The sequence below is a fragment of the Cryptotermes secundus genome, unplaced genomic scaffold, assembly GCF_002891405.2.
Source record: "Cryptotermes secundus unplaced genomic scaffold, Csec_1.0 scaffold519, whole genome shotgun sequence".
In the NCBI taxonomy this organism is placed as follows: Eukaryota; Metazoa; Arthropoda; class Insecta; order Blattodea; family Kalotermitidae; genus Cryptotermes; species Cryptotermes secundus.
The window spans coordinates 1,184,266-1,209,034 of record NW_019720169.1 but is presented as its reverse complement, the minus strand read 5'-3'; the positions used below and the strand labels follow the sequence as shown (position 1 = coordinate 1,209,034).

Genomic DNA, 24,769 nt, shown 5'->3' with positions numbered 1-24,769 from the left:
ACACAATTTACATTCATTTTAATTTGGTAATCCGCCTCAGGTATCCCTATTTTGGCGTAGGGGTGGGGTTGGCGTGGTAATGTTTTAGAGTGTACAGCCGTTGCTATGCAATGACAGAGAGATAAGGGGAATAAACAGCGAACGTTTCTAGAAAACGGCTTGGTAAACACGTTCCGCGGTAAGAAATACTCACGCTACAATAGAATAACAGCGTTTTCTATGTGATCCGTGCCGAAAAGTTATAACTAGGAGAGTTGCAGCAGTGTGATTCGCCCGTGTGGAGGCGGGGTCTAATACCTCCACCGTGACCCTGCGAGCCGTAGGAGGCGACGAAAATGTGAGACAGTAAAATATGGTCGCGAGTCCCAAGGGACTCGGACGGTAGAAACACTGTGCTGGCAAGGGCCAGCAGCATATACAAAGACAGACCCATCATCTCGTCAGAGAGGGCGCCCCAAACTGACTGACTGACGAAAAGTCGCAATGTGACTTAGACTTTGATTTTTATTTTGACTTTGACTTTAACTTTGACAATGAGTTCACTTAAGTTCTACAAGGGGAGGCTGAGAAGATATGGCTTTTCATTTCTGTTGACAGTTCAGTTGTAGAATATTCGCCTGACAGTAACGACTTAAACACAGAAGTTGAAGAATTCCCATTTTTGAGAGCTGTTACCAAGCAACTACTAGTGAAGACTCTGCAGTCAGGAGTAGACTTAGTGTGTAATGATTTGTAAAGTGTGTAGATCAGCGATAGAGCTGTAATTCCTTATAGCTCTGAGTCGTGTGTATAATTGGTCCATAAATCCATTCATAAATCCAAACCCCGTCTATAATCACGTCCCTAAATCGTGACAATATAATCATGAGGGCTATGCTGGCGGTAGCATAGATCCTGGTACGGTCTCCCTCGTCAGACAGATCAAAACTAAAGTTCGTGCCAAAAAGGGATACCCATATCCTCTAGGTTTTTGCATTGCGGATAGGGTTGATAACCCCACATCATAAAAATCCTCAAATTTAGGGAAGCTTTTAACGATTGCAGCGGGACGGAAACACAAAATTGGAGACGAAAGTCACAGGATCGGAACCAACTGCGATCAATGGCCAGGGTTCAGCATGGACTACAGCGCCCGCAGGAAAAGAAGACAAATTTAGTAATGTCTCAAGATCCCAGTACAACAATGGCAACTTTGTATCTTCCGATTGCTTCCAGTTCACACTGCATATTTTATTGTGGTCTGTTGTTAGATTATTTCCGACGTCCATCGACTGGGCGCTAGACAAAGCATATTGCCATAGGAAATGTGGTATCTTCTGAAAATGTAAGTTTAATAACAACCGATTCAAACACTGAAATTTAGTTAGAAAGGCCCGTTTAGTCACTTGAGAATAGCGTTTGTTTCTTGGGACTGAGCAATATGTTTTCCTCGGGATCTGTTTGCTCTAGTTTCTTGTTGTATTGGACTTTTCTCTTGGAGGAATGGTCTTGCATTGAATGCCCGGGTGAATGTCTCCTGTTAAAAGAGAACAAATAAATTTCGGTCCACAATTATTAATTATTCCCTATAATATTCTTCATTGTCATCAACTAACTGAAAACTAATTACATTTCATAGCCCATGCGATTAGTTCTCGACTTCCCACCACGAGGGCCCGGTTTCGAGCCCAGGTCAGGTCATATGAAATTTGTGATGGACACAGTGGCTTTGGGGCAGGATTTCTCCGAGTACTTCGGGTTCCCCTGCCAATTCTCATTCCACAGACTGCTCCACGTTCATCACCTATCATCTGGAACTGGTAAAATAGGCCAGAAGTGGCCGACGTACCGAGTGGACTCAGTCTCACCCCACCACAAGAAACTAAAAAAAGTAATTACACTTACAGCTGGATACAACACGGGAATCACAACATAATTTGAACATAATCCTACATAACTGCAATGTCATAACTCAAGCCATTTCTCGCCGGGGTATCGAAAAGATAGCGTCATGCAATGAAAAGTCAAATAATGCCCAAATTGCTGGTATAATGAGAAGGATGTGTTGACTTATCATGATGCTGGTGGTAATAATGATTACCTTTCTTTGTGATGTACTTGCTTATATTCGAATATCTTGTGCGCGTACGTAGATGCCACTAAGATGAGACCCAGCAATAGAAATCCCGCGAAGAAATACAGTCCTATGGCGGGTAACCTGATGACCAGGCCGATGTACTTAATGTAATCTTGAGGCAGAGTGAACCGCTTGTCAAACCATACTGTCGGGACCATTACTGTCGGAACGTCTCGGTACAAGCTGCAATACGAAAGATTTGGTTGAGCCACTATGCTACAAGCCGGAAGGTCGCGCGTTCAAGTCCCGATGAGGTCATTGGATTTTTTTTTCAATTGACCTAATCCTTCCAGCCGCACTATGACCCTGGCGTCGACTCAGCCTCTAACAGAAATGAGTACCAGGAATAGTCTTGGAATTTTCTTGGGGGTAAAGGGCGACCGGTGCGTAAGGCTGACAACAGTACCGCCATCTGTGAGCCGATTGTCTAGATAATGTGGGAACCTCAACATCTCACAACCCTATGGGCCTCCACGGCCTGTTACAAGGAAACCTTTATTTTTTTACTTCATTATTTCTGAATTTCTCATACATACCAAATTCAAGGACGATCCCTCTTTATTTCTCATACTCACGGAATTAAAAAAAAAATAATTTTCGTGATCTTCCATACATAGAACTGACATAGAGTTGCCATCGTAATTTCTCATACATAGAATATTCAGAGAGGAGCTCCTCCCTTCTTGATTTTTCATATATATATAGCTGATGATTATTTAATTTGCAGATACGAATCTACCGTTTATATGAATTTTGATGCACAACTTCATATTATTTTTCTCATATTTGTTAAATAATAACCACATCGTAAACACTTTCAAACAAACACTTTAAATCAAACAAAAGAAAGAATAAATTCCGTGGTCTGTAGTCCGCAAGCGAACTATACCGACCGAGCAAATGCCGCTTGTCGGCGAAGTTAGTGCCAGTTTTAATGGCTAGAGGGTGCCGTGCGGTCAGCGCAACGGATCCCCACGGCCGTTAATCTCAGTTTTCTAGACCGGAGGCGCTACTCACTTGAAATAGCTCCTCAATTATCCTCACGAGGCTGATTGGACCCCGTTTCAGACCCACTATTTCTCAGAAAATGTGGTAGCGCCGGGAATCGAACCCAGGACTCTGGATCTGTAGCCATGAACTCTGACCACTAGACCACAGAAAATCATCAAGAAATATACGTTTTTTTACACATTGGCTTTCTTCTTATGTGATGATTGCAGCTTTAGAGAAAAGTGAGCAATTAAGGCGTGTTCACACATCTGATTCATATTAGGGTTTTAATAAATATATTAGGAATGAGATTTTAAGGTGGAAAGTTACATATGGAATAATTATTACTACTATGAAGTTATCCTTTACAATTAAGAACTGTATATTCACACGTAACTCCTGACTGTTAGGTGACATTCGCATTGAAACGAAGCCAGAACTAGTCATTCTTGAGAAGGGAATATTCGTTCAGATGGTAGGAGATTCCACACGTCTTATTGAACTAGTGCCAGCTGAATCCATTGCACACCAACATATCTTATTTATTTAAATTCCATTTCAGTGTTATCCTCCAGTCTGTGCCCAAAACTACAAAGAAATCTCTTTCGTTTAGATTCTTCAATCAAATTTGTATCTGTTTTTTCATCTCAACGAGTGCGTGTGGGAAATTACCAAAAAATTCAGGACCTCGTGTTCCTGCTGCCTTGTGGTTCAGTGGCGTTCTGTTTCACATTTCATCAAAGATTTCATCGTATATTTCACGTGTCACCCTCAGGCTGAGTATGTAAACCACATTCGTCATAAATATATACGTTGGAACATTAGTAAAACGCCAACGCAGGGTATTACAAAATTAACAAAGCCAAAGATAGGGGCGTATTTACTGAATAATGTTCATATACAGAAAACTTAATATGTAAGATTTGAGGCTTTCACGGCGGTGACTATGAAGAAAGCAGTCTTCTGGGATTTGGCACCGTGTATATGTGGTGTTAACCGACGTTTCGGAGGAACGTATCGCCTCCATCTTCAGGGTAGAAGAAAAATATAAGAAATCTGCTTCTACCGGTTCTCACGGTCTCTCCGCTTGCAGATTTCTTATATTTTTCTTCTACCCTGAAGATGGAGGCGATACGTTCCTCCGAAACGTCGGTTAACACCACATATACACGGTGCCAAATCCCAGAAGACTGCTTTCTTCAGAAAACTTAATGTTGAGTTCAATTTCATCGAGAAATTAAAAGCTTTCTTACCCTATTTTGCGGTTTTCTTGCAGTAAGAGGTTGTACTGTAAACGGAAAGCGCCAGTCATGGGAATACCAGTTGTCTGCAACAGAGTGAATACATGTATCAACAAACATCATAAATACCATGAGTGCAGTTTTCATAATTCCACAAATTTTATTTTCTTTGCATCCCATAAAATCTTACATGGATTCTGTTGAAATTTAATAATGAAGGTTTTTACTAGTTTCGCTTTTAATTATTCCTGTTTCTATTCGTACCTCACAGGAAACATATTAAGTCTCCTCTACAAAGCCCAACCGGTTAATGCAGATTCGTGCCTAAGCGGAACGCATTTTCAATCCAAAACACAGGAAGGCATTAGCGTTTTCTTTCACGTTACTTCGTACACGCATTTTTTCCGACATTTTGTTAACATAAGGAACATACACTAAGATCGAAATGACGTAACAGACACTAAGTGTTTATCGCTTTCACCTACACAACATCTCATCTGTGTGGGACTTCTCATTCTCACGGCGATGAATATTAAGTATACTGGTCTTTGGACCGTGACGCCGTGTAGCTAGGTGAAATGTTAGTGGCAATTTAGAAGGANCGAAACGTCGGTTAACACCACTTATACACGGTGCCAAATCCCAGAAGACTGCTTTCTTCATAGTCACCGCCGTGAAAGCCTCAAATCTTACATAGAAGGAATGTGTTGACTTCACACTAATGTTAAATAGATTGTTTGTATTTACAGCTTGCATTCTTCCTGGTTAGTGTACCGTACCGTGTCCCACTGCAGTATGTTTGCACTTACTGGTTCCACAGTCAGTTCCGTGGTGTGGATCGCTGGATCTGGATTCATGCCATTAATTTGTCGTCTGTAGTATGGATCTGCACTGAGGAAATGGGGGTAGGATATGTAAAAAGGGGCATTCGACAGGCATGTTGTTGAGTTCATAATTCCCTGGGGAAGACAGACTCCCGCACAATTGCACCACGTTTCGGGATCTGTGGTGCCGTTGTCTAGGAAGTTTTTTCTCAACTGGTAGCGGTAACCACTGACACCGTTCACCATTGCGTCTTCCACATAGTCAAACTGAACAGCTCTGTGAGGAAATTGAGAAATAAAGAAAATTATGGGCGAATAAAAGATGTATGTGTGAATATATGAAAAAAATGAAATAAAATGAATATATAATCGAAGGAAGAAAGAAGGACAAACAGATAACGCGAGAAGAAGAGAGGTAGGAGGAAGACAAACGCAAAAGAAAGAGTGAAGAAAAATAAGAAATCAGAGGAAGACGGACAGAAAGAAAAGGGAGAAAAGAAAATTGAGAGAGATAGCAATGGAAAAGGGATAAAACAAAAATAAGAGTAAAATAAAAGGAAAGGATAGGGGAAGTCCGGGAAAAGAATACAAGACAGAAAAGATGAAGAAGGGTGAAGAAGAGAGAGAAGGGAAAGATCCATATTTATATGCCACCTCGAACATTACAGCTCAGCTTCGAGACGAAACATTTCAGTTTAAGCTCAATACTACACATGCCACTCAATTCTCTTTCGATTTTAAAAACATGGGAATGGAGGCTATCCCACCTGACATCCCATTTTTCATCTATGATTCATTAATTCATCAGCAATCTGTCAGACGACAGATAATATGATAATGGGAACGAAATATGATATTATTGTATATGATATTTTATGTGAAAGTAATTAGTTACCTGCAAAAATCCGCAAAATATAAGTCTACGGGCTTTTCCCTGGTCAGCATTGTGCCAAGAAATTCTCCAACAGAACCCATGATCCTCCCGCAGTCTGCTTCGAAGACATGCGACTGGTTACCGTAATTATGGTAATGAACTTTGCCCATTTTCGAGAGGTCTTCTTCTCCTGTGTCCACATTCATTACGCCCTCTATCGTGGCAGATCCATTTCTTTCAAAGATTAATCCGATTTTGTTCGACGATCTTCCAGAAGTTAATGACCATGGTATCATATTTGACAGTGTGAGGAGAGGTTCGGTGTACCCATGAACCAGGTATTCTCCAACAGATCTGGTCATCCAGACAGACTTTCCGACCAATCGGAGGGTGGCTGAGAGGGGAAATGCTGAGAAGTAGCTCCAGTGCCTGGACATGTGACTCGCTGTCTGGAGAGAAATGAACAAGACCACATGTTTGAGTAGAAACACTTCACTACGAAGACGGAACAAGACAAAAGGTGAGAGCTGCTTTATAGCATGATATGTAGGGCACATCCTTGCAAGACACTCCATATGTAACGTTTAGTCCCTTTACTGGGTAATGACCTCGAAACAAACAACGAAACAACATCCGCTGCTAGGTAACAGATTGTTAGTAAGCAAGTATGCGCAGTTATTACTGAGTAGCGCCTTCTTAAACAAACGTGTTCCCACGAAAATGATTGGAGTACAATAAAGAACAGTGTTTTCTACGGGGTCCGTGCAGAGGTGTTATAGCCGAAACAAGTTTAGAAGTTAGTCAGTACCCCTGTGTGGAGGTGGGTTCGAATACTTCCAACGTGACTCTGCGAGTAGTAGGAGGCGACGAAAAGGAAAGTCTTAAATCTGAAACAGTAAAATATGGGCACGAGTACCAAGGGACTCGCTGAATTACACATTTTGAATATCACTGTAAGTTTAACACACATAAAGTCTTCTCTTCACAGACTCCCTTGCAGCTGACTGACTTCAAAGTCAAAGTCAAAGTCAAAGTCACATTGAGACTGACAGTCAGTCAGTCGCTAAGTCTTAGTGTCGAGCCCGATCTGGGGCTCATGGCCAGATATTTATTACTGTTTGACAGTTACGGTCTTGTTTTTGTGGGACGCCCTCTCTGATGAGAGGATGGGTCTGTCTTTTGTATATGCTGCTGGTCTTTTCCAGCGCAGTCTTTCTAGGGTCCGAGTTCGTTGGGACTCGCGACCATATTTTACTGTCTCAGATTTGAGACTTCTCTTTTCATCGCCTCCTACGACTCGCAGGGTCACGGTGGAGGTATTCGACCCCTCCTCCACACTGCTTATCTATCTCCTACCCATTACTGCCCCCTTCATAAAGTCGCGGCACGGACCACGCAGCACAGAAAACACAGCCCCTCTATTGTTGTAGAGGCGTGTTACCACGGAGTTGCCTAGCAAACAGTCTCGGCGGCAACCACACAGAAAACAACTTTCATTCTTGTCGCGTATTGTTGTAGGTTTTACCAAACAACAGGCTGTTTACCCATAATCTGTCTCCGCGGGAACGTGTTTAGCGAGTCGTTGCGCAGCAACGGCTCTATATGTCACAATATGTAAATAATAAACATTCGAAGCAATATGTCGAAGTACTAAGCGAATGACTGATGAGAAGAGGAGAGAGATAATTTAAATTTGATAAAATGCTGGCGGATCCAAATTTGACGAGTGGAAGTAAGAAGTGGGTTTTGAAAAACAGAAGTTCACAGTGTATAGAATAGGCTAGCTAAACGACGAATCACAATATAAGGACAGAACTTGGAATAAGTAAATGAACTGAGAAATTAACAAATAAGTAAAACTAAAAGGTTACAGCCTGTGGGTAGGACGAAAGACTGAGATAGGTGAAATACATCCTGGACTATAACAAGAAGTTCGGGGAAGAATTAACGGGCTACTTTTGGTCTTCATGTTACGCGGGCCGTGTAAACAAGGACCCCATATTAGATAAAAAAAAAGAGGGGCAAAAATTTGTAGTCACACAGACGCACAGGCAGACATGAACGAAATAGAAAACAAAAATATTTGAGGACACACATTCATAGAGACGCACATAGACAGACACAAACACGGACTGCATAGAAAACACAGACGCACAGATAGTAAGGTGATCTCATAAGCTTAATTTTATTTTTAAAAATAAGGAAAGTACAATAAAAATAGGAAAAAGAGACTAAAAAGACTAAGGACAGTTAGAAAGGCAGTTGAAGGGGAGCAAGACTGAAAGCCTATGCCTTGAATTTTATTACGATGATGATGACGTAGTGGGGAATGACTTTTGCTCTTGTTCGGTTACGTACCAAAGCTGCTATATCGAGTGTGGTGATATAATCATCTAGACTTCCATTGGAATTCTCAGCATCATAGTAGAAATGACGCACAAGCCGGTAAGACACAGTGTTGTTCGAATTCCACGTGACGTCCACTTTCTCTTGTGTCTCTCTGAGTGAAATAAACGGGGTATATAATCAGTTTTAATTTTGTCACAGGAATCAATATCAAATTTCCAAAATGTCGAATATATTAAGCCACGAAAGTAATATTTTATTAACTGTTCTGTGTAGCTTTAAAGCCTACTGTTTACATCAGAATATTAATATATTTTCATTCATTCATTCATCAATGACCCTACAGCCCTTTGTTGGGCCCTGGCCTCTTCCTTATTTTTTTAATTTTTTTACATAGACGGTAGGACTCCTTGGATGAGTGATCAGCCCGTCGCAAGGCTACTACCTTCACACAGGACAACACAAACACAGAATGAACGCACATGCAAACATTCATTCTTTGAGTGGAATTCGAACAGACGATCCCAGCGTTCGAGCGAGCGAAGACAGTTCATGCCTTAAACCTTGGGGCCACTGAGATAGAATATTAATATATTTTACACAAACTTAAATATTAGAGATCTAAGAGAGAATTGGGTAAAATAAATCTTACCGACGTCGATTCTTACTCTGAACATGAAATATTAATTACAAGAATTACAAAAAAGAGAAATCAGAGAAATACTTGAAAACAATAAAGATAAAGCAAAAAAAAAAAGAAAATAATTATTATTATACGAAGTTGAATTCCATAAATATGATACATTAATACAAATATTATGTTTCTGTACATCACGCATTGTCCATGTTCTTTATTTAAAATGCAACGTCTTAGAGACTGGATTCTGTCTCCATCTTAAGGTGGAAACATATTCCGTGGAGCCCAGTTGATAGAGCTAGTCCCTATCTTCAGACACCAGAACCAACACAAGACAGCATATATAAACCAAATACAACGTAAGCCATCACCAAGAGTTAAGACAGACATTAAAATATTAAAAATATAATTAATAAAATCTCATGGAATTTCACAGTGATAAATGAGTCAAAGTGAAGGTGGGGTGTACATCAGGAAAAAAAAAAACTGTGAAGTGAAGTGAAGTGAAGTGAAGTGAAGTGAAGTGAAGTGAAGTGAAGTGAAGTGAAAAGTTTTAAGGATGGGAGGAGTACGTAAGTGTAGCAAAGCGAAATGAAGGGAAAATGAGAACATGGCATTGCGCATTCATTGCTGTTAGTTTATTGCGGGGTGGAATTCAACTGGGTCCACTCGGCACGGCGGCCACTGATTGGCCTATTGCAGCCTGCCCCGGGTGATTATGATCATGAAGAATTTGGTGGAATGACGATTGGCAGAGGAAACCGAAGTACTCAGCGAAAACCTGCCCCAGCGCCACTTTGTCTACTATAAATCCAACTTGTCAGTCCTCGGGATCGAACCAGGGCCGCCGCGGTGGGAAGCCAGCGACTAACCGCTTGAGCTATGGCACGGCCTTCATTACTGTTAGTTTATTATACAGTATGTTTCACTTTTCTATTAACTTTTGTGTGCAATGTTTTGTTTGAACTTGTTTACGTGTGTTATTTGTCTCTTGTCTTGTTGTAGTACCACTGCCACCGGGTGTAATCCCATTTGCAGTTAAATAATAATAATAATAATAATAATAATAATAATAATAAAATATACTACGATTAAATTATTAGCTAATCGAACGAGTCAATGACGGCCTTAACTGAAATATTTTGCATTATTTCGCTGCTTACATGAAGTTGTAAGGGCCCAACTGAACGAGGTCAGGTTTGAAATCCCTTTCCATCATCTTGGCAGAATTCGTGCAGTTGAAGAGGTAGATGCTTGCGATTACAGGAACAGGGGACTTCTTCCAGTACTGGTAGAGTATGGCGGAAGGAGACAACTTCATTTCCTGAAGACAACATCAGTACCTCAGAAACATTACTTACATACTTATAGAGCTGAGCCCTTCTTGAGGAACCGCCAAATCTGCAGCTACTCTTGAATTTTACCAGCACTGTATAGAACCCGAAGGTTCATTACCGTGTTCACAAGAGCCCTCCACTGGTCCCTATCCTGAGCCAGATCAATCCAATCCATACCATCCCATACTATCTCTCTATGATCCATTTTAATATTGTCCACCCACATACGTCTTGGTCTTCCCATGGTCTCTTTTCTTCTGGCTTTCCCACTAATATCCTATATAACTTCCCCTTCTCCCCCATTCGTGCTACATGCCCTGCCCACCTCAGCATGCAGAGAATGCGTAAAGTGTTCAAGGAAGTGTTTGACTCTTGGCAGAGTTGCAGAAAAAAATGAAATGACTTTTACAATATATATACACGTATAAGTGTAGTGCCAGGGGGGGGGAGGAAGTAAAAGCAAAAATTGATGTGACCTCCATTAAAGACGTTTCTTGAGATACAAGCAAATCAATTAAAATGTTTGTTAAATGACGTCAGCCTGATGTTTACCTTTAGGAATTTTTCCTACTTCTAATTATTGACTGGTTTCTAAAGTTGTTTAACAATGCAAGTTTCTTACAAGCTAAAAAATATTTTCTGAAGCGTTACCCTTTTTATGTGTCTGAGTAAAACTGAATACGGATAATCAGATTTCCTTTAACTTCTGTGAAATAAGATATAAATATTCCGAGACGGTGTAAAAAAAATGTATTTAGGTTCCCATGGCAGTAACTACCTTGCTGTTAAAAGTAAACGCTGTTTATTCATTTCTATGATTTTAGAATAGATTAAACTGGTTTCATTATTGTAACATTTCTATACAACTATTAGAAATGGAATGCGTTTCAAAAGAAGTCGTTACATGAACGCCAACTTAATCCAACAAGAAGAATGAAATATGTTGGAAAACAAACATCGGCTGACACTCCTGATAACATTGTACGGCCGACCTGGTCATATTGTTTGGGATAGTTGTTTCTTTTGTCAGGATGGGTAACTCTTGTCTTACCACATAAGCCCAGATATCACGTGAACCTTTATTCTGCCAATGAGAAAATCACAAAGAGAAAAATAATTGCTTGACAAAATTGAATTAAATCAGTTAATTCTGCGGGTTTGCCCTCCTCTGTGATCTAGTGGTCAGAGTTCCTGGCTACAGATCCAGATATTCGGGTTCGATTCCCGGCGCTACCAGATTTTCTGAGAAGTAGTGAGTCTGCAACGGGGTCCATTCAACCTCGTGAGGTAGGTAGGTAAATTTAAGAACATCCTCCACTCTTACTGAAGCATCACGATATAAAGCGGATGAGGAAATATATGTTCCATAATTTCTTAATCTCGGCACCAGACGGAGAGGAGTGTCCAAATTTCTTTCAGGCAGCTTTATCCCCTAGGAAATTGGGTGAGCCCAGAGCTGGGAGCTGTGTAGGAGTGCGTAACTGAGTCACAGGCATTCCATGTTAAATTATCGAACTGGTAAATAATGTACAATTTTTCAAAAACCCGAAGGGACTTTGAGGACACCTGTACATTGTGGCCTGATGACTGACGAAGACAAGTATTGTTTGGTGATGACTCGATAAACAAGTCTCCTCGACAACAAGTAAACACACAAAAATAAAGGAACTGTTGGAGAAAAAAATGTTCTCTATTCGGTGCGAATGTGAACGACAGACCCGTCCTCTCGTCAGAGATTTTATCCCACGTGAACGAACCCGCAACTGTCAGAAAGTAACAAAAATCTGGTCTTGGGTCCCAGAAGTGGCTTGACACCAAGACAGACTGTCCTACTGACCGTCGGTCGTAACATGTCTTTCATTTTGACTTTTGAGTTGTGGCCATTCCCACTTAGAGGCAGGTTCGAATACCTCCAGCGTAGCCTTGCAAGCCGTAGGAGGCGACGAAACGGGAACCCAGTTCCTGGAGGATATAAATACTGGGACTTGGCCTTCCACGTTGGGGGAGTCTCTACTCTGACATAGTAAAATACGTTCATGAGTCCCGCTGGACTCTTACCCGAGAATGACTGCCCTGACGAGGGCCAACAGCAATTGTAAACGATAGACCCGTCCTCTCGCCAGAGAGAGAGCCCCACATCAACCAACCCGCAACTATCTGACAGTAATAAAAATCTGTTCTTGGACACCACATGGGTGTTTGACACCAAGACAGACTGGCCGACTGACCGTCGGCCGTAACATAACTTTGACTTTGACTTGAGTTGAAATCAGTAGTATCTGAAGGCCAGTGGAGGCCAGCGAGAACCAGTGAGTAGTCAGTGACCGCTACCGACGACACGAGTTAGATGAGAGTCGACAGTTCAGCTATTTATTTGTGAGACGCTTGTTAGCCGCTAAGGGAATAAGTAGAAGATACTGTTGAGAGCCGTTACCAGGCAACGGACAGCGAAAACAGACGAGTTAGCTTTGCTGTAGTAGGAAGTAGAGTGCGCTAATTAGCGACTACCTTATAATTACTTACAGTTACGAGTTATAACTGTTCAATAAATCCAATTACCAATCCAAACCCAGTGTCTAGTCATTAACACATGACAACATAGAAGTTCTATGTAGAGTTTATGATAGTTAAACATTTTTGGGTGCATAACTAACGCACGGGAAGTGTCTTACCTTTGTCAAAATGTAATTATAAATGCTGGTCCAGCTGCACAGGAAGATCAGTCCCAGGATCGAGAGAGACGTACCGATGCACAGAAGCATAGAATGTCGCTGCATGGCGTTGTTAAGCGGAGCTCAGCAGTCAACTGTTAAAATAAGATGCCCAATAGCGCCTCTTTACCCATCAGGCACAAGCAACAATATCTGGAATTCCCACAGCAAGTAACATGGGACCATACAATCAGTATCGTAATATATTATTTAAGTTTAGTTACTTACAACTGACCCAGAATCATTCATCTTTCATGTATACCACCTCGTAACTCCACCCCTTGACTTTGAATTCAGGATATGGATTGAAAAATCACCTAATTGATTTGGTTATGGGGCATATCGAAATGCCGCTTAAATTTAGAATTAATATTTCATCATATATGAATCCTGTAGGTATGTGACCTCGTAAAAACAATAACCTAGAGTCATTATCCACATGTTCAAACTAAAATATTGTAACGGGTCTAGGTTGTAATACAATTTCTGATTATTTTAGGAAAGAGAACACAAATTCTTGAATACTAGGGAAACCGAAAACTTTCCATACTGACGAAACCGAGTATTGACTGCCTTAAAGAAATAGGGAATTTACAATACTAAGAAGACCATTTGGCGTTTCAGAATGTGTGTTATTTTGTCTGTGACAAAATGTAACCTTGTAAGCATATGGCAATATTTCGGTTGAATATTCTGCTTTCTTTTCAAGGTGGAAAGAAAGCATGTAGCTACAATACTACAAGGTGTCACAGCACAGAATACTACAATATTAAAACCCAATGACGTGAAAATCTTAAAATTTACAGGGCCTAACTTTAAGGCAGCGTCTACACGAGCGCACAAAATTCGTCTGCTGTAACGAACGTCGTGACGTCCGTTGTAGAAATAAACAAGAGAGGCGAATGCTACGCTTTCTTCTGGCTCTACTGCAGACAAAAAACTACGCACCGCATTCTGCAACTGTGTGGTGTCCTCAGTAACGTCCTCAGCAAAGTACGTTCGTTACAACGGACGCATTTTGTGCCCTCGTGTAGACGCTGCCTAACACATGCCAAAGTCTTCCAATTCGAGAGAAATTTTAGGACACAGTTGGGAAATTTTTTAATTTGTTCTTATATTATTTGTGATTTCATGAAGGAAAGGATGTTCTTTTTCATCTTATGTTTTCTTTCGTATTGAGAACCACTTTCGTACTTGTTCTATATTAATTTAATTACAGAATTGTAGGCGAGAAGTCACAGACACTTTCACACCAAGTTCATGTCTTGCTTTTTCAACACTTCGGCGCACGAATTGCTGCTGAATAACGTTTGAATAATTAGTTTCTACCTCACAGGATTCACACTGCCTCAATACCAAGCTGACTAACCGGTTAGTACCATTTAGAAGTCATCTCTATACACAGAATCATATTTTATTTTCCTTGGCACTACAGCCCCAGTGGGCCATGAACTTCTCCGTTCACTTCGGTTTTTCTAGATCTTACACATTCGGTAGGACTCCTTGGGCGGGTGATCAGCTCGTACACAAACACAGAAAAACGCACACACACAAACTAAACATCCATGCCCTGAGCGGGATTCGAACCGACGATCCCTGTTTCCAAGCGAGCGAAGACAGTACATGCCTTAGACCGCTCGGCTACCGTGACCGGCCCAACTAACCTTAAAGGATCAAAATAATTAATTACTAAATTTAATTAAGTTAAAATGAATTATAGTTTCTTACATTTCACTTCTACTGCAAAATTTCTATGGAAATAATAAAACAAAAAATAAGCTTCATTCACATTTCCCAGTGTTCGACATATAAATTCATAAACTTTACAAAATTGTTTGACACGTTCAACCCCTGATAATTTTGAGTACTTCTGTCCTGAACACAGTCGGGTCTGAATGTGTGAATGCACAGGTCTAGCTTGTATATAGCCAGTGGTTTTCGACATGACATTAGCATACTTGTTTGCAAATAAATTAAAGGCTCTTTTTTCAAGCGCCAATGTGAACAGTAATATAAGTTACATGAGAGGCACATTACAAATTGCAGTATTGCGTTTCAAGGCGGACCAGAATAAAATAAAACTTCAGCCATTCATACTTCAAGGTTAATTGAATATGCCAAGTGGGCTAAAAAGACATTAAGATATGCCTACAATTAAAAAATCTACTATTTACGAATTATTCTCTAAGTTGCTGATTGCTTCAAATGAAAATACAAAAAGTATGTTTACAACAGAAGAACAGTCCAATCATAATGACAGTGCCGCCTAAGGCATGACATACCTTCATTTGCTTGAACACTGCTATCATTGTTTCGAATTCAATTTGAGGCATGGCTGTTTTCCTGCGTTTATTCTGTGTTTGTTGTTCTATGTCGGTTGCGGTTTTGCGAATTCAAGGAGTCCTAACAACCGTCCGTAAAATTAATAGCTTTCAGGTTAACCCTAAACAAGAAAAGACCAAACGACGTCATCCATCAAGAAGAAGAAGATGTGAAAAATATTAGTTTTACGACTTTCTAGACAACAAAATGGAAACTATAAATAATACATGCGAGATACTGCAAATACGATAACTTCGAGTAATTAGGTTTCTTGCTTAGTTTCAATAAATGCTTTGAGTGAAGCTTACAATTATAAATACAAAGATATTTCTCTGTCTCCTGCATAAGTTTCATGTAATATGTCTTTGGCAATTGCAATCACACGCAGTAAAAATAACAGTTCGCTGCACATAACCTCACTATTGCTGTACGACTATGCATCTCGGATCGGTAACAAACCGATTCGTCCGATAGCGCTCAAGCGTGGTTGTGGGGATTGCTGAAACTAAAGTTTCAATCGTGTTTGTTGGAGGAGATCTTGTTTTCTTTTGTTAATTAACGACCCTGGCAGTATCGAGATCACACATAAATCGCTCATGACATGACCTTGGCCAGATTTTGAACGCAACAGTGGGAAACCGACAACTAACCGCCTAACCGTCTAACCGCCTAAGCCGTAGATCTCCAGCTGGAGATATCTCATAAAAGGCGACGGTACAGCCGCAAGTCCTACGTATCACAAAACCACTTCCATGCAAGTGGAAAACCAGCTTCAGTCACAGTATACTGTCTTCTGTGATGTGACGAGATGTAGTTCGGTAGACATTCATTGAAGCGTCGAGGGGACTGTTGCGTAAAAACCATCTTCTGCCCTGTCTAGGTTAGCAGGTGCAAAGTCTGGCTACACCACCTGCTACCTACATTAAATATGCTAACTCATAGTTCAAAGGTGGTATTTTATTTGCGTCGCCTCTTAATTTCACTTGCAATTATCTTTCTCGTTATAATCACGTATTAAGAGTCCCTTAGACCGCCTCTGTGGTCTAATGGTCAGAGTTCCTGGCTACAGATCCAGAGGTCTCTGTTTCGAATCCCGGCACTACCAGATTTTAAGATAAGTAGTGGGTCTGGAACGAGGTCCACTCAGCCTCGTGAGGATAATTGAGGAGCTATTTCAAGGAAATGGCGGCTCCGGTCTAGAAAACCGAGATTAACGGCCGTGAGGATTCGTTGCGCTGACCACGCGACATCCTCTATCCGCTACAGTTGGCGCGAGCGGCGGTCGCTCGGTCGGTATAGTTCGCCTGCAGGCTAAATAAATCGAGACATACTAGAGTTTTCTGTCTCAAACATCTTTGACGGAATAATCTGACAAGGAAACTTACGGAAGGCAATTTCTGAAGTCATTTCTACGCGATGTGTAGCACGTGTCCCACATCGCTTTCTTAGCTTCGTACGGACTAGGAAAGGAGGTAGTTTCACCACCAACTAGAGGTACAAAATCTGTCTTCGGGCAGGGATCGCTGCGAAAGAAAAAGAACAAGGTTTTTGTTTAAGGTCTTTCATTCTGGTCCGTCACATTTGACGGAAGAAACTTGATTTTTAAAATGTTTTTGTTAGTTATAACACTGCTTGGGATTTCATTTCGTCGTATATGAATTCTGTTATCAGGCTTCACACCATTTTTCAGAAAAATTCTGTCGTTCTTTGTTATGACTGTCCGCTCAGTGTGAATTTAGCGTTCTACTTATCGTATCCAGGGCCGGGCCATAGCTCAAGCGTATAGTCGCTGGCTTCCCACCTCGGCGACCCGGGTTCGATCCCGGGTATAGTCAAGTGGGATTTGTGTTGGACAAAGTGGCGCTGGGGCGGGTTTCCTCCGAGTACTTCGGTTTCCCTTGCCAATTTTCAATCCACCGAATTATACATCATCATAATCACCCGGGGCAGGTACAATAGGTCAATCAGTGGCCGCCGTTCCGAGTGGACCCAGCTGGACTCCAACCCCCACTAAGCGAAAATTACCGTATCCAAAAGAACTGTCCATGTGTAATATTATTAACATCCTGTTGCATTTTTCACTTAATGTCAATTATTCTTTTTTTGCAATCTCACGCACAACACAATATTATGTAAGATTTATTAAAAGATATTTCCTTTGAAAAGTTTATTACTACACGTTTCGACCTATGTGGTCATCATTGGGTGTTAACATTTTTGGACGTAGAAAATGCTGCCTTCTCTTTCGTTGGGTATTTTTTTAATATGTAAGTTCCCTCGATGCGCGTGTGTATCTAACATGTGTACGTTTTCTATTAGAATTCATGAGTGGGAATTTTCTTGTTTGTCATATAATTATCTGTTTGTGTACTTACTTAAGATTTTGGGTTGTGCTCTCTCCCGTTCTGCGTTGTGCTCCGTGTCTTGTTCTCGAATGCTTGCTGAGTTGGATTGGTTCTTATTTTATAATGTGAATGTGTCGCTATCTGTTGTTTCATTCTTGTGTTAACTCTAATATCGGATTATGGGTGTCGATTATTTGTAAGTCATCTTCACTCATTTTATATATATATTTCTCTAGTACGTTCAGGTGTTTTCGATTTTCTAGCCTTCATAGCGTCAGTTATGACCTCCTGTATGGTCTATTGGTCAGAGTTTCTGTCTATAGATCCAGACATCCGGGTTCGATTCCCGGTTCTACCGTATTTTCTGAGAAGTAGTGCGTCTGAAATGATGTCCACAACCTCGTGAGGATAACTTAGGAGCTATTTCAAGGAAATAGCGGTTCCGGTCTAGAAAACCGAAATTAACGGTGGTGGGGATTCGTTGCGCTGACCACGAGGTAGGTATCCTCTATTGGCTAAAGTTGGCACTAACTTCGCCGACAACCGGTGGTCGCTCGGTCGGTATAGTTGGCTTGCGGACTCAAGCCACGGGGTTCATAATGTCAGTTACAATTCCATATGCATATCCAGTATTTAATATATCCTTTGAATATCCTGGTTTACCGTTGTTATTCCCAACTGATTTTATATATTCTTTATATCTGGTTTGAAATGTTCGACCCGTTTGCCCTGTGTATTTTAGTGGGCAGTCCATACAACTAATTTGGTATAGGCCACTTCTTTCTTATCGATCTCTTTGCGGGCGGGGATTTACTAGATTCTGTATTGTTTTTTTGTTCCGAATGTGACCTTTGTTTGTGCTTCTTTAAAAAGTCTTGTGATTTATTTTGTCTTTTATACTGTAGTACTTTAAAATGCTCCATTTTGTTGCTTGGTGTTGTAGATTTGTGTTTTTGCTGTGCTTATGGCTCTTTAACGACTGATGACCTATTCTGTAATGGATTCTATAAACATTTTAAAAAGTACGCAACTGTAATAGTAGGTTTTACCGTGTTCGTTAGCATAAAAGGCGAGTCTATTTTTAGGTAACACTTCTTAGGAAGTAGAAGTTGCCTTATTTTCGGGTCCTTAAGGATATATATGAAAATGATTATGTGTTCTTATTGCCAATTTTAAGACAGTTATGAAACTGTATTGAATGATATTTAAGGCATTACATTTTTAGTTTTTTATTTCTCAGTAATATAATTTTTACTTATTTTTGCCTAATACCCTCAAAACCAAAGGCTGACAGCCTTACCGCCATCTTTGAGCCGATTGTCTAGATAATGTGGGACCCTCAACGTCTCACAACCCTATGGGCCTTCATGGCCTGGTACAGGGATAGCTTTACTTTACTTTTACCCTCAAAACTAAATTAAATATTCAAGTTTGTCATTCTGTTCTGATTTTTAAATGGAAAGACCTGGAGGTATGTCATATTCGGGCTTATACAGTGCTTTCTTAACCAATTATCCGTTCTGTCTTCTGAGCTATTACAGTCGATTTTCTGAACTAATTAATGATATCAGCAGCTGAAACAAGCAGGTAAGGTTTGAAATAACACTGACATATCTGTCTCGCCTTTGTCCAACATGAATAAGGCTGAGTCAGGTCGGATTTTTTGGTATCGATTCAGGTTTGGATGGGTTTCTTTTTTTTTTTTTAATTTGCTTAGTTTAGTCAAACTGGGTCCACTCGGCACGGAGGCCACTGATTGGCCTATTGTAGCCTGCCCGGGTGACTATGATGATGGAGAATCTGGTGCAATGAAGATTGGCAAGGGAAACCGAAGTACTCGGAGAAAACCCGCCCCAGCGCCACTTTTTCCACCACAAATCCCACTTCACCAGAACCGAGATCGAACCCGGACCGCAGTGGTGGGAAGCCAGCGATTAACCGCTTGAGCTATGGAGGCCTTGGGATATTGGTTCAGAAAACGTTGAGTCGTGTCGGGTTGGGTTGGGTTGGGTTGCATCAGCCCAGGTTGGGTCGGGTCGGGTCGGATCAGGCTAGGTTGTGTCTAGTCCAGTACCGTTGGATTTGGTTACATTAGTTTGGGTTGGTTGTGTCGGTTCAGTTTGAAATAGGTTGGTTGGATAAAGTTGGATTGGCTAGGTTACCTTCTGTTCTGTTCCGTCATTTGGGACATCGACTTACCCAAAACGAGTAAACAAAAAAAAACATTAAATAGTCGTTGGTCTGCAATGTCAACATTCACGCGCTAAGCGAATAGGTAAATGAACATATTAACATTTTTTACATAACCTAAAGAGCTTAGCTGCCACCTACACTATCCTGCTGAACTCAATATTACCTGGGTTTCGGAGTCGAATAGCAATAGACAGAATTACAGCATTCAGTCATATAATTTCAAACAATCTCTTATGCTTCAATCTTACTTCACAATTTCTAATACAAAATAGCGTTTATCAATAAAGTATTTGAATTACTCCAAGACGTTTATAATTCTGTCTTTCTTTCGCTTTCCATTCTCTCTATCTTCTTCCTTCTCATTACCTCCCTTGCACAAATATCGTTACGGGCATTAGTGAATTTATAGCTTACATCCACTAAAACTGCATTCACAAACTGCAGAACCGACAATATGAAATTTCCTGAATCACACAGGAAGGAAATATTAGAAAAAGAAATTTAAATTAGTCGCTTCTGTCCATACACAACACAAGCAATTTAAGGATGTTTGTTCCTTCTTCATTTCACGCCGATTTCAGTGACTCTTCAGTTGGAAATTGGGCCGTCCTCTTGTGATGTCACAGACACGCTTTCTGGCAATGGCATTAGTGGACGGATGCATTCCTTGGAGTAGGCGATTTGGGGCGGCTTCTTGTCTGATGGTATCCTATAAAACAATAGAGGGTTAGCCTAAAATAAATAGACACTTTCAAAGTTTTACAGAAAGAAGGGTTTCAATAACATGGCCGAGATACTTACATGGTTTGAAAAGTACGCCCTGAATTTTACATGGGTACACCTTTTTTTACGGGATACAGCACAAAAAAACGTTCACATCAGGTGAATCCCTCACATGCTCTACTACAGCTCTCGGGTTTTCAGTTCCCCATATACGGACATTGTGTTGGTTCACTTTACTACTAATGTGGAACGTTGATTCGTCGCCGAAAACTGCCGGCTAAAGAAAATCATTACTTCCTTCATTCTGTTGCTGCATGTCCATACAGAATGAGTGACGGAGGGTTTTGCCGTTTTCAGTGAGGTTCTGCAATAATCGCAGCCGGTAAGGGAACGCTCCTAAAGGTTTACTCAAGAGATTCCACACAGCCTTTTGTGGAACTTGAAGTTCGAAACTTGCACGTGTTGTCAACTTTTTGTTCTGCCGTGTAAGTTTCACGAACACGAGTCATTCAAACTGTCTATTTCTTTTAGGCTAACACTGTATATTGTTTGAATTCCCTACAGAACGGATAATACTTTGTAAGATGAGGCACCGACTAAATAATTAATATTAATATTACTACATATACATCACCAGCCTCCAAAACAATTCATTATATATATATACAAAATATCGAATACTCCAATTTGTCTGTGGGAACACAACAAAATCACAAAAAAACAAAGACTGAGTCGATAATGTAAAACATCACTCGAAGAATTTTATTCTTGTTTTATATTAAAACTATTGTTTTATATAATCTAATTTCTTGTATTTTTACGCCAAGTATTTTAATATAATTAATATTATTGTATCCAGTTTTATTAGTACTGCAGTTCAGTGGTGTGATGGCTTTTAATAGCCGAAACATGTAGCAATGCAAAACTAGGCACGAGTTTAATATTGTTGTGCTGTGACGGTTTTAATAAAGATATTGTTTCCGATTTATAATTCGTTTTAATTTCCCCCCAACACATCTCGGCTTATTTATTTCACCTTTTGCAAGAAGATCGGCTTTTTATAATATGTATGTGTCTTTAAGGAATGCATCCTGTTGTATGTTAGTACTATACATATATATATATGTATATATATGCGTGTGTTTTCGTTTTTCCTGTCAAACACAACAAAAACAAACACCAAATAACTGACATTCCAGTGTGCATATCTGAGTTTATTTGGTTGATTTGGTTTAGAAAGCACAATCGATGAAACAGATGTAACAGAGTAAGCTTGAATAAGACTACATATGCAACAACACACTCAACATACCTAACTACGACCCAGCACCAAATATTAACATTGTAAACAACATAAGAGAAGACAGATACATCGTATAAACAATATTTTCGAATCAATATAATAGCCAAAAAATAGTCACGAACAATAACAAGTCCAAAACGACCTTATTTAAATTAAGGACGAGAAAGTATCCAGACTATGATATTTCTATAAGCTTAATATTTTAACATTTTAGTAATATTGAAACGTTGGACATATTATTAATATTTTAATAAGTCTACATATTTGTCTGTCCAGTTTCCACAATAGAACAGCTTCTTTATGCCCTTCAATGATAAAATTGCAAATTACATCATTCTGTATATAGGTAAACTTTATTTCGTCTTAACGCAGAACCTTCTACTCTTTACATGAAAAATAATGGGTATTTTTTTCCGGGTCAGCCGGCTCTTTCTTGAAGTAAATATCCCATATTTCAACGTAGAGTGATTTTTCCAGTTAGCGCCTTCCTAACGGGAAATTAAGCGGTCGGGTCGGCCGGACTAGCCGTGAGAAGTGTTCAGCTCCTCCCGCCTGAGTGTCCCGCTCGCAAGAATCTTCGCTTGTGCATACCTTTTAATGCGACGTGGCAATGTCCATTTCTCGTTCCTAAGGATCCTGGGCACGAATTGTAATGCCACTATGACGATGCCTAGGCATACAAGGCCAAGAGAGCAGTAGAAACCCATGACTGGCAACATCAACAGCAGCCTAAGGTTTGCAGCAAGTTCCGGCGTTAGTGTGGCCCGCTGTTCAAACCACATCATCGGGAAGAATATGATAGGTACGTCATTGTACAGTCTGAAGCGAAACATGTAACAAACAATATGAGGAAATCTGGATGTCTGAACTTCAAGTAAGCTAATTTATTTTGAGATTAAGGAAACGAAATCACGAGGCACATAATAAAATGAACATAACATTATGTAATAAGTAAACAATATGTTTACATCGTGACGTGATGAAATGGCACAAATTCTATGAAAATAATATGTTGAACGACAAGGTGAAAGGATGGATAGACGAGATGAGTAATAGAGAGGAGTGGGGACTGGTTGTAGAGGAGGCCAAGGCTCACCCAGGGCTGTGGCGCCGAGTGGTAGGGTAGGTAGGTATACCGGCTGTTGATCTCTTCAGATTGAAACTTATACTGGGATGTATAGAATGTCGGATGAAAGGTATCCAAAATAAAAAAATGTATATCTCGGAAACTAATTGTCATACACGTATCCAGTTTATGTCATCGGAAAGGAAAACTCTGGAAGTCTTTTTTTCATACCAGGCTTACGCACATGCGCCGCCACATTTTTGCCGCCATGTTAGGAATTGCCTGGACAGAGAGATGGCTGGTACTTGGATCGGCAGAAATGAACCAATTATTTGGCCTCATAGGTCGCCAGATTTGACCCCACTGAATTTTTCTTGTGGGGTTATGTGAAAAACATTGTCTACAAGGTCAAGATCAACGACCTTCAACACCTGAAAGCTCGCATAAGGGTCACTGTGGCTACAGTAACACCGAAAATGCTTCAAACCTGGGTATTTGTAGTGCCACTAAGGGGGGTCACATTTAAATTTACTGAGAAAGTTGTATACGCAGAAAAAACTTTGATAGTTTCCCTTTGTAATGGTGTAACTCATTAATGTGTATAATAAATTCTTTCTGAGATATAATGATTTTATTTTGGATTACTTTCATCCGGACACCCTGTATCAGAATCAAATATCAAACGTTTTAATAAAGGTTTTATAATCACTTGTTGTGTTGTCGGCTCTCAAATAATACCTTTCCAATACATGATATTACACATCTCCCATCCGCGTGTTGACAATAAGTTTGATCTAACAGCCTTGAATTTCGCCTGCGGATGTAGTAATAACATATTCAAATCACCCTTACACTTCAACGGTTGTGTTTGACAAACAAAACACGCAACACTGAGATCAAGGCCGAAGAACTGCAATGTATTTTCCGTTTAAGGATGCTTGACTCCGCCTGTATGTAATGTCTCAAGCTCAAGCGTGGATGGAAGAATGTAGCACTGTTGTCAAATCTTTATTTCAACTTTGAATATTCACGCATGAGCCCATCACAGCGGTCGCTCGGTCTAAGGCATTAACTATACGTGTATTCGCCCGCTCGAACACTGAAATCGTGGGTTCGAATTCCACTTGAGGCATGGATATTTGTGTGTTTATTCTGTCTGTGTTGTTCCGTGTGTAGGTAGCGGCTTTGCGATGGGCTGATCCCCCGTCCAAGGAGTCCTATCGACTGTGCAAAACGATTAAAAAATCGAAAAAGAGGCCAAAGACCAACAAAGGGCTGTAGAGCCATGGGCAGATATCCACGCATATATTCGCAAGCTTGTTAAGATAAGTGTCTACATTATATCTGAGGGCGAAGAGAATTTCCAAATGCTTCATATGTATAGCTTCTGCAAAGAACCTGTGATAATTCAATGGGTATAGCGTATAGGTTACATGCTGAACAACAGAGGGGTCGGGGTTCAATTCTCAGGGGAAGGAAAAAGTTTGTCTCCTATCCACAGAGTCCAGACCGGCCCTGAGACCTGCCTAATGTCCAATCCAATGGGTACAAGGGACTCTTTCCCTCGGGGGTAAAGCGGCAGGGGCGTGAAGCTAACTCACCTCAATCTACTGCCGAGATCAGGAATGGTGGACCTATATGCTTTCATGACCTATTGCTGAATTACGTAAGTAAGCAGAGCGATAACTTGCATTTACCTTTACGTAACGAATAAAATCAACTGATTTGCGTTGCATATTAT

At 40.5% G+C, this 24,769-nt stretch overlaps 1 protein-coding gene across 1 annotated transcript in view; it reads right to left on the bottom strand.

Moving 5' to 3' along the window:
- Positions 1-486: 486 nt before the first annotated feature.
- The window catches only part of LOC111867684, a 47,639-nt gene continuing 23,356 nt past the window's right edge, over positions 487-24,769 (bottom strand). Inside the window, exons 7-16 of the mRNA XM_033752829.1 lie at positions 22,554-22,781; positions 20,531-20,645; positions 13,038-13,160; positions 10,192-10,352; positions 8,404-8,545; positions 6,067-6,494; positions 5,157-5,448; positions 4,360-4,433; positions 2,081-2,299; positions 487-1,516 (exon numbers count right to left, since the gene is read on the bottom strand). Of these exons, the coding sequence (XP_033608720.1) occupies positions 1,378-1,516; positions 2,081-2,299; positions 4,360-4,433; positions 5,157-5,448; positions 6,067-6,494; positions 8,404-8,545; positions 10,192-10,352; positions 13,038-13,160; positions 20,531-20,645; positions 22,554-22,781 (1,921 nt within the window). The 3' untranslated portion in view covers positions 487-1,377. The remainder of the gene's footprint in view (positions 1,517-2,080; positions 2,300-4,359; positions 4,434-5,156; positions 5,449-6,066; positions 6,495-8,403; positions 8,546-10,191; positions 10,353-13,037; positions 13,161-20,530; positions 20,646-22,553; positions 22,782-24,769) is intronic.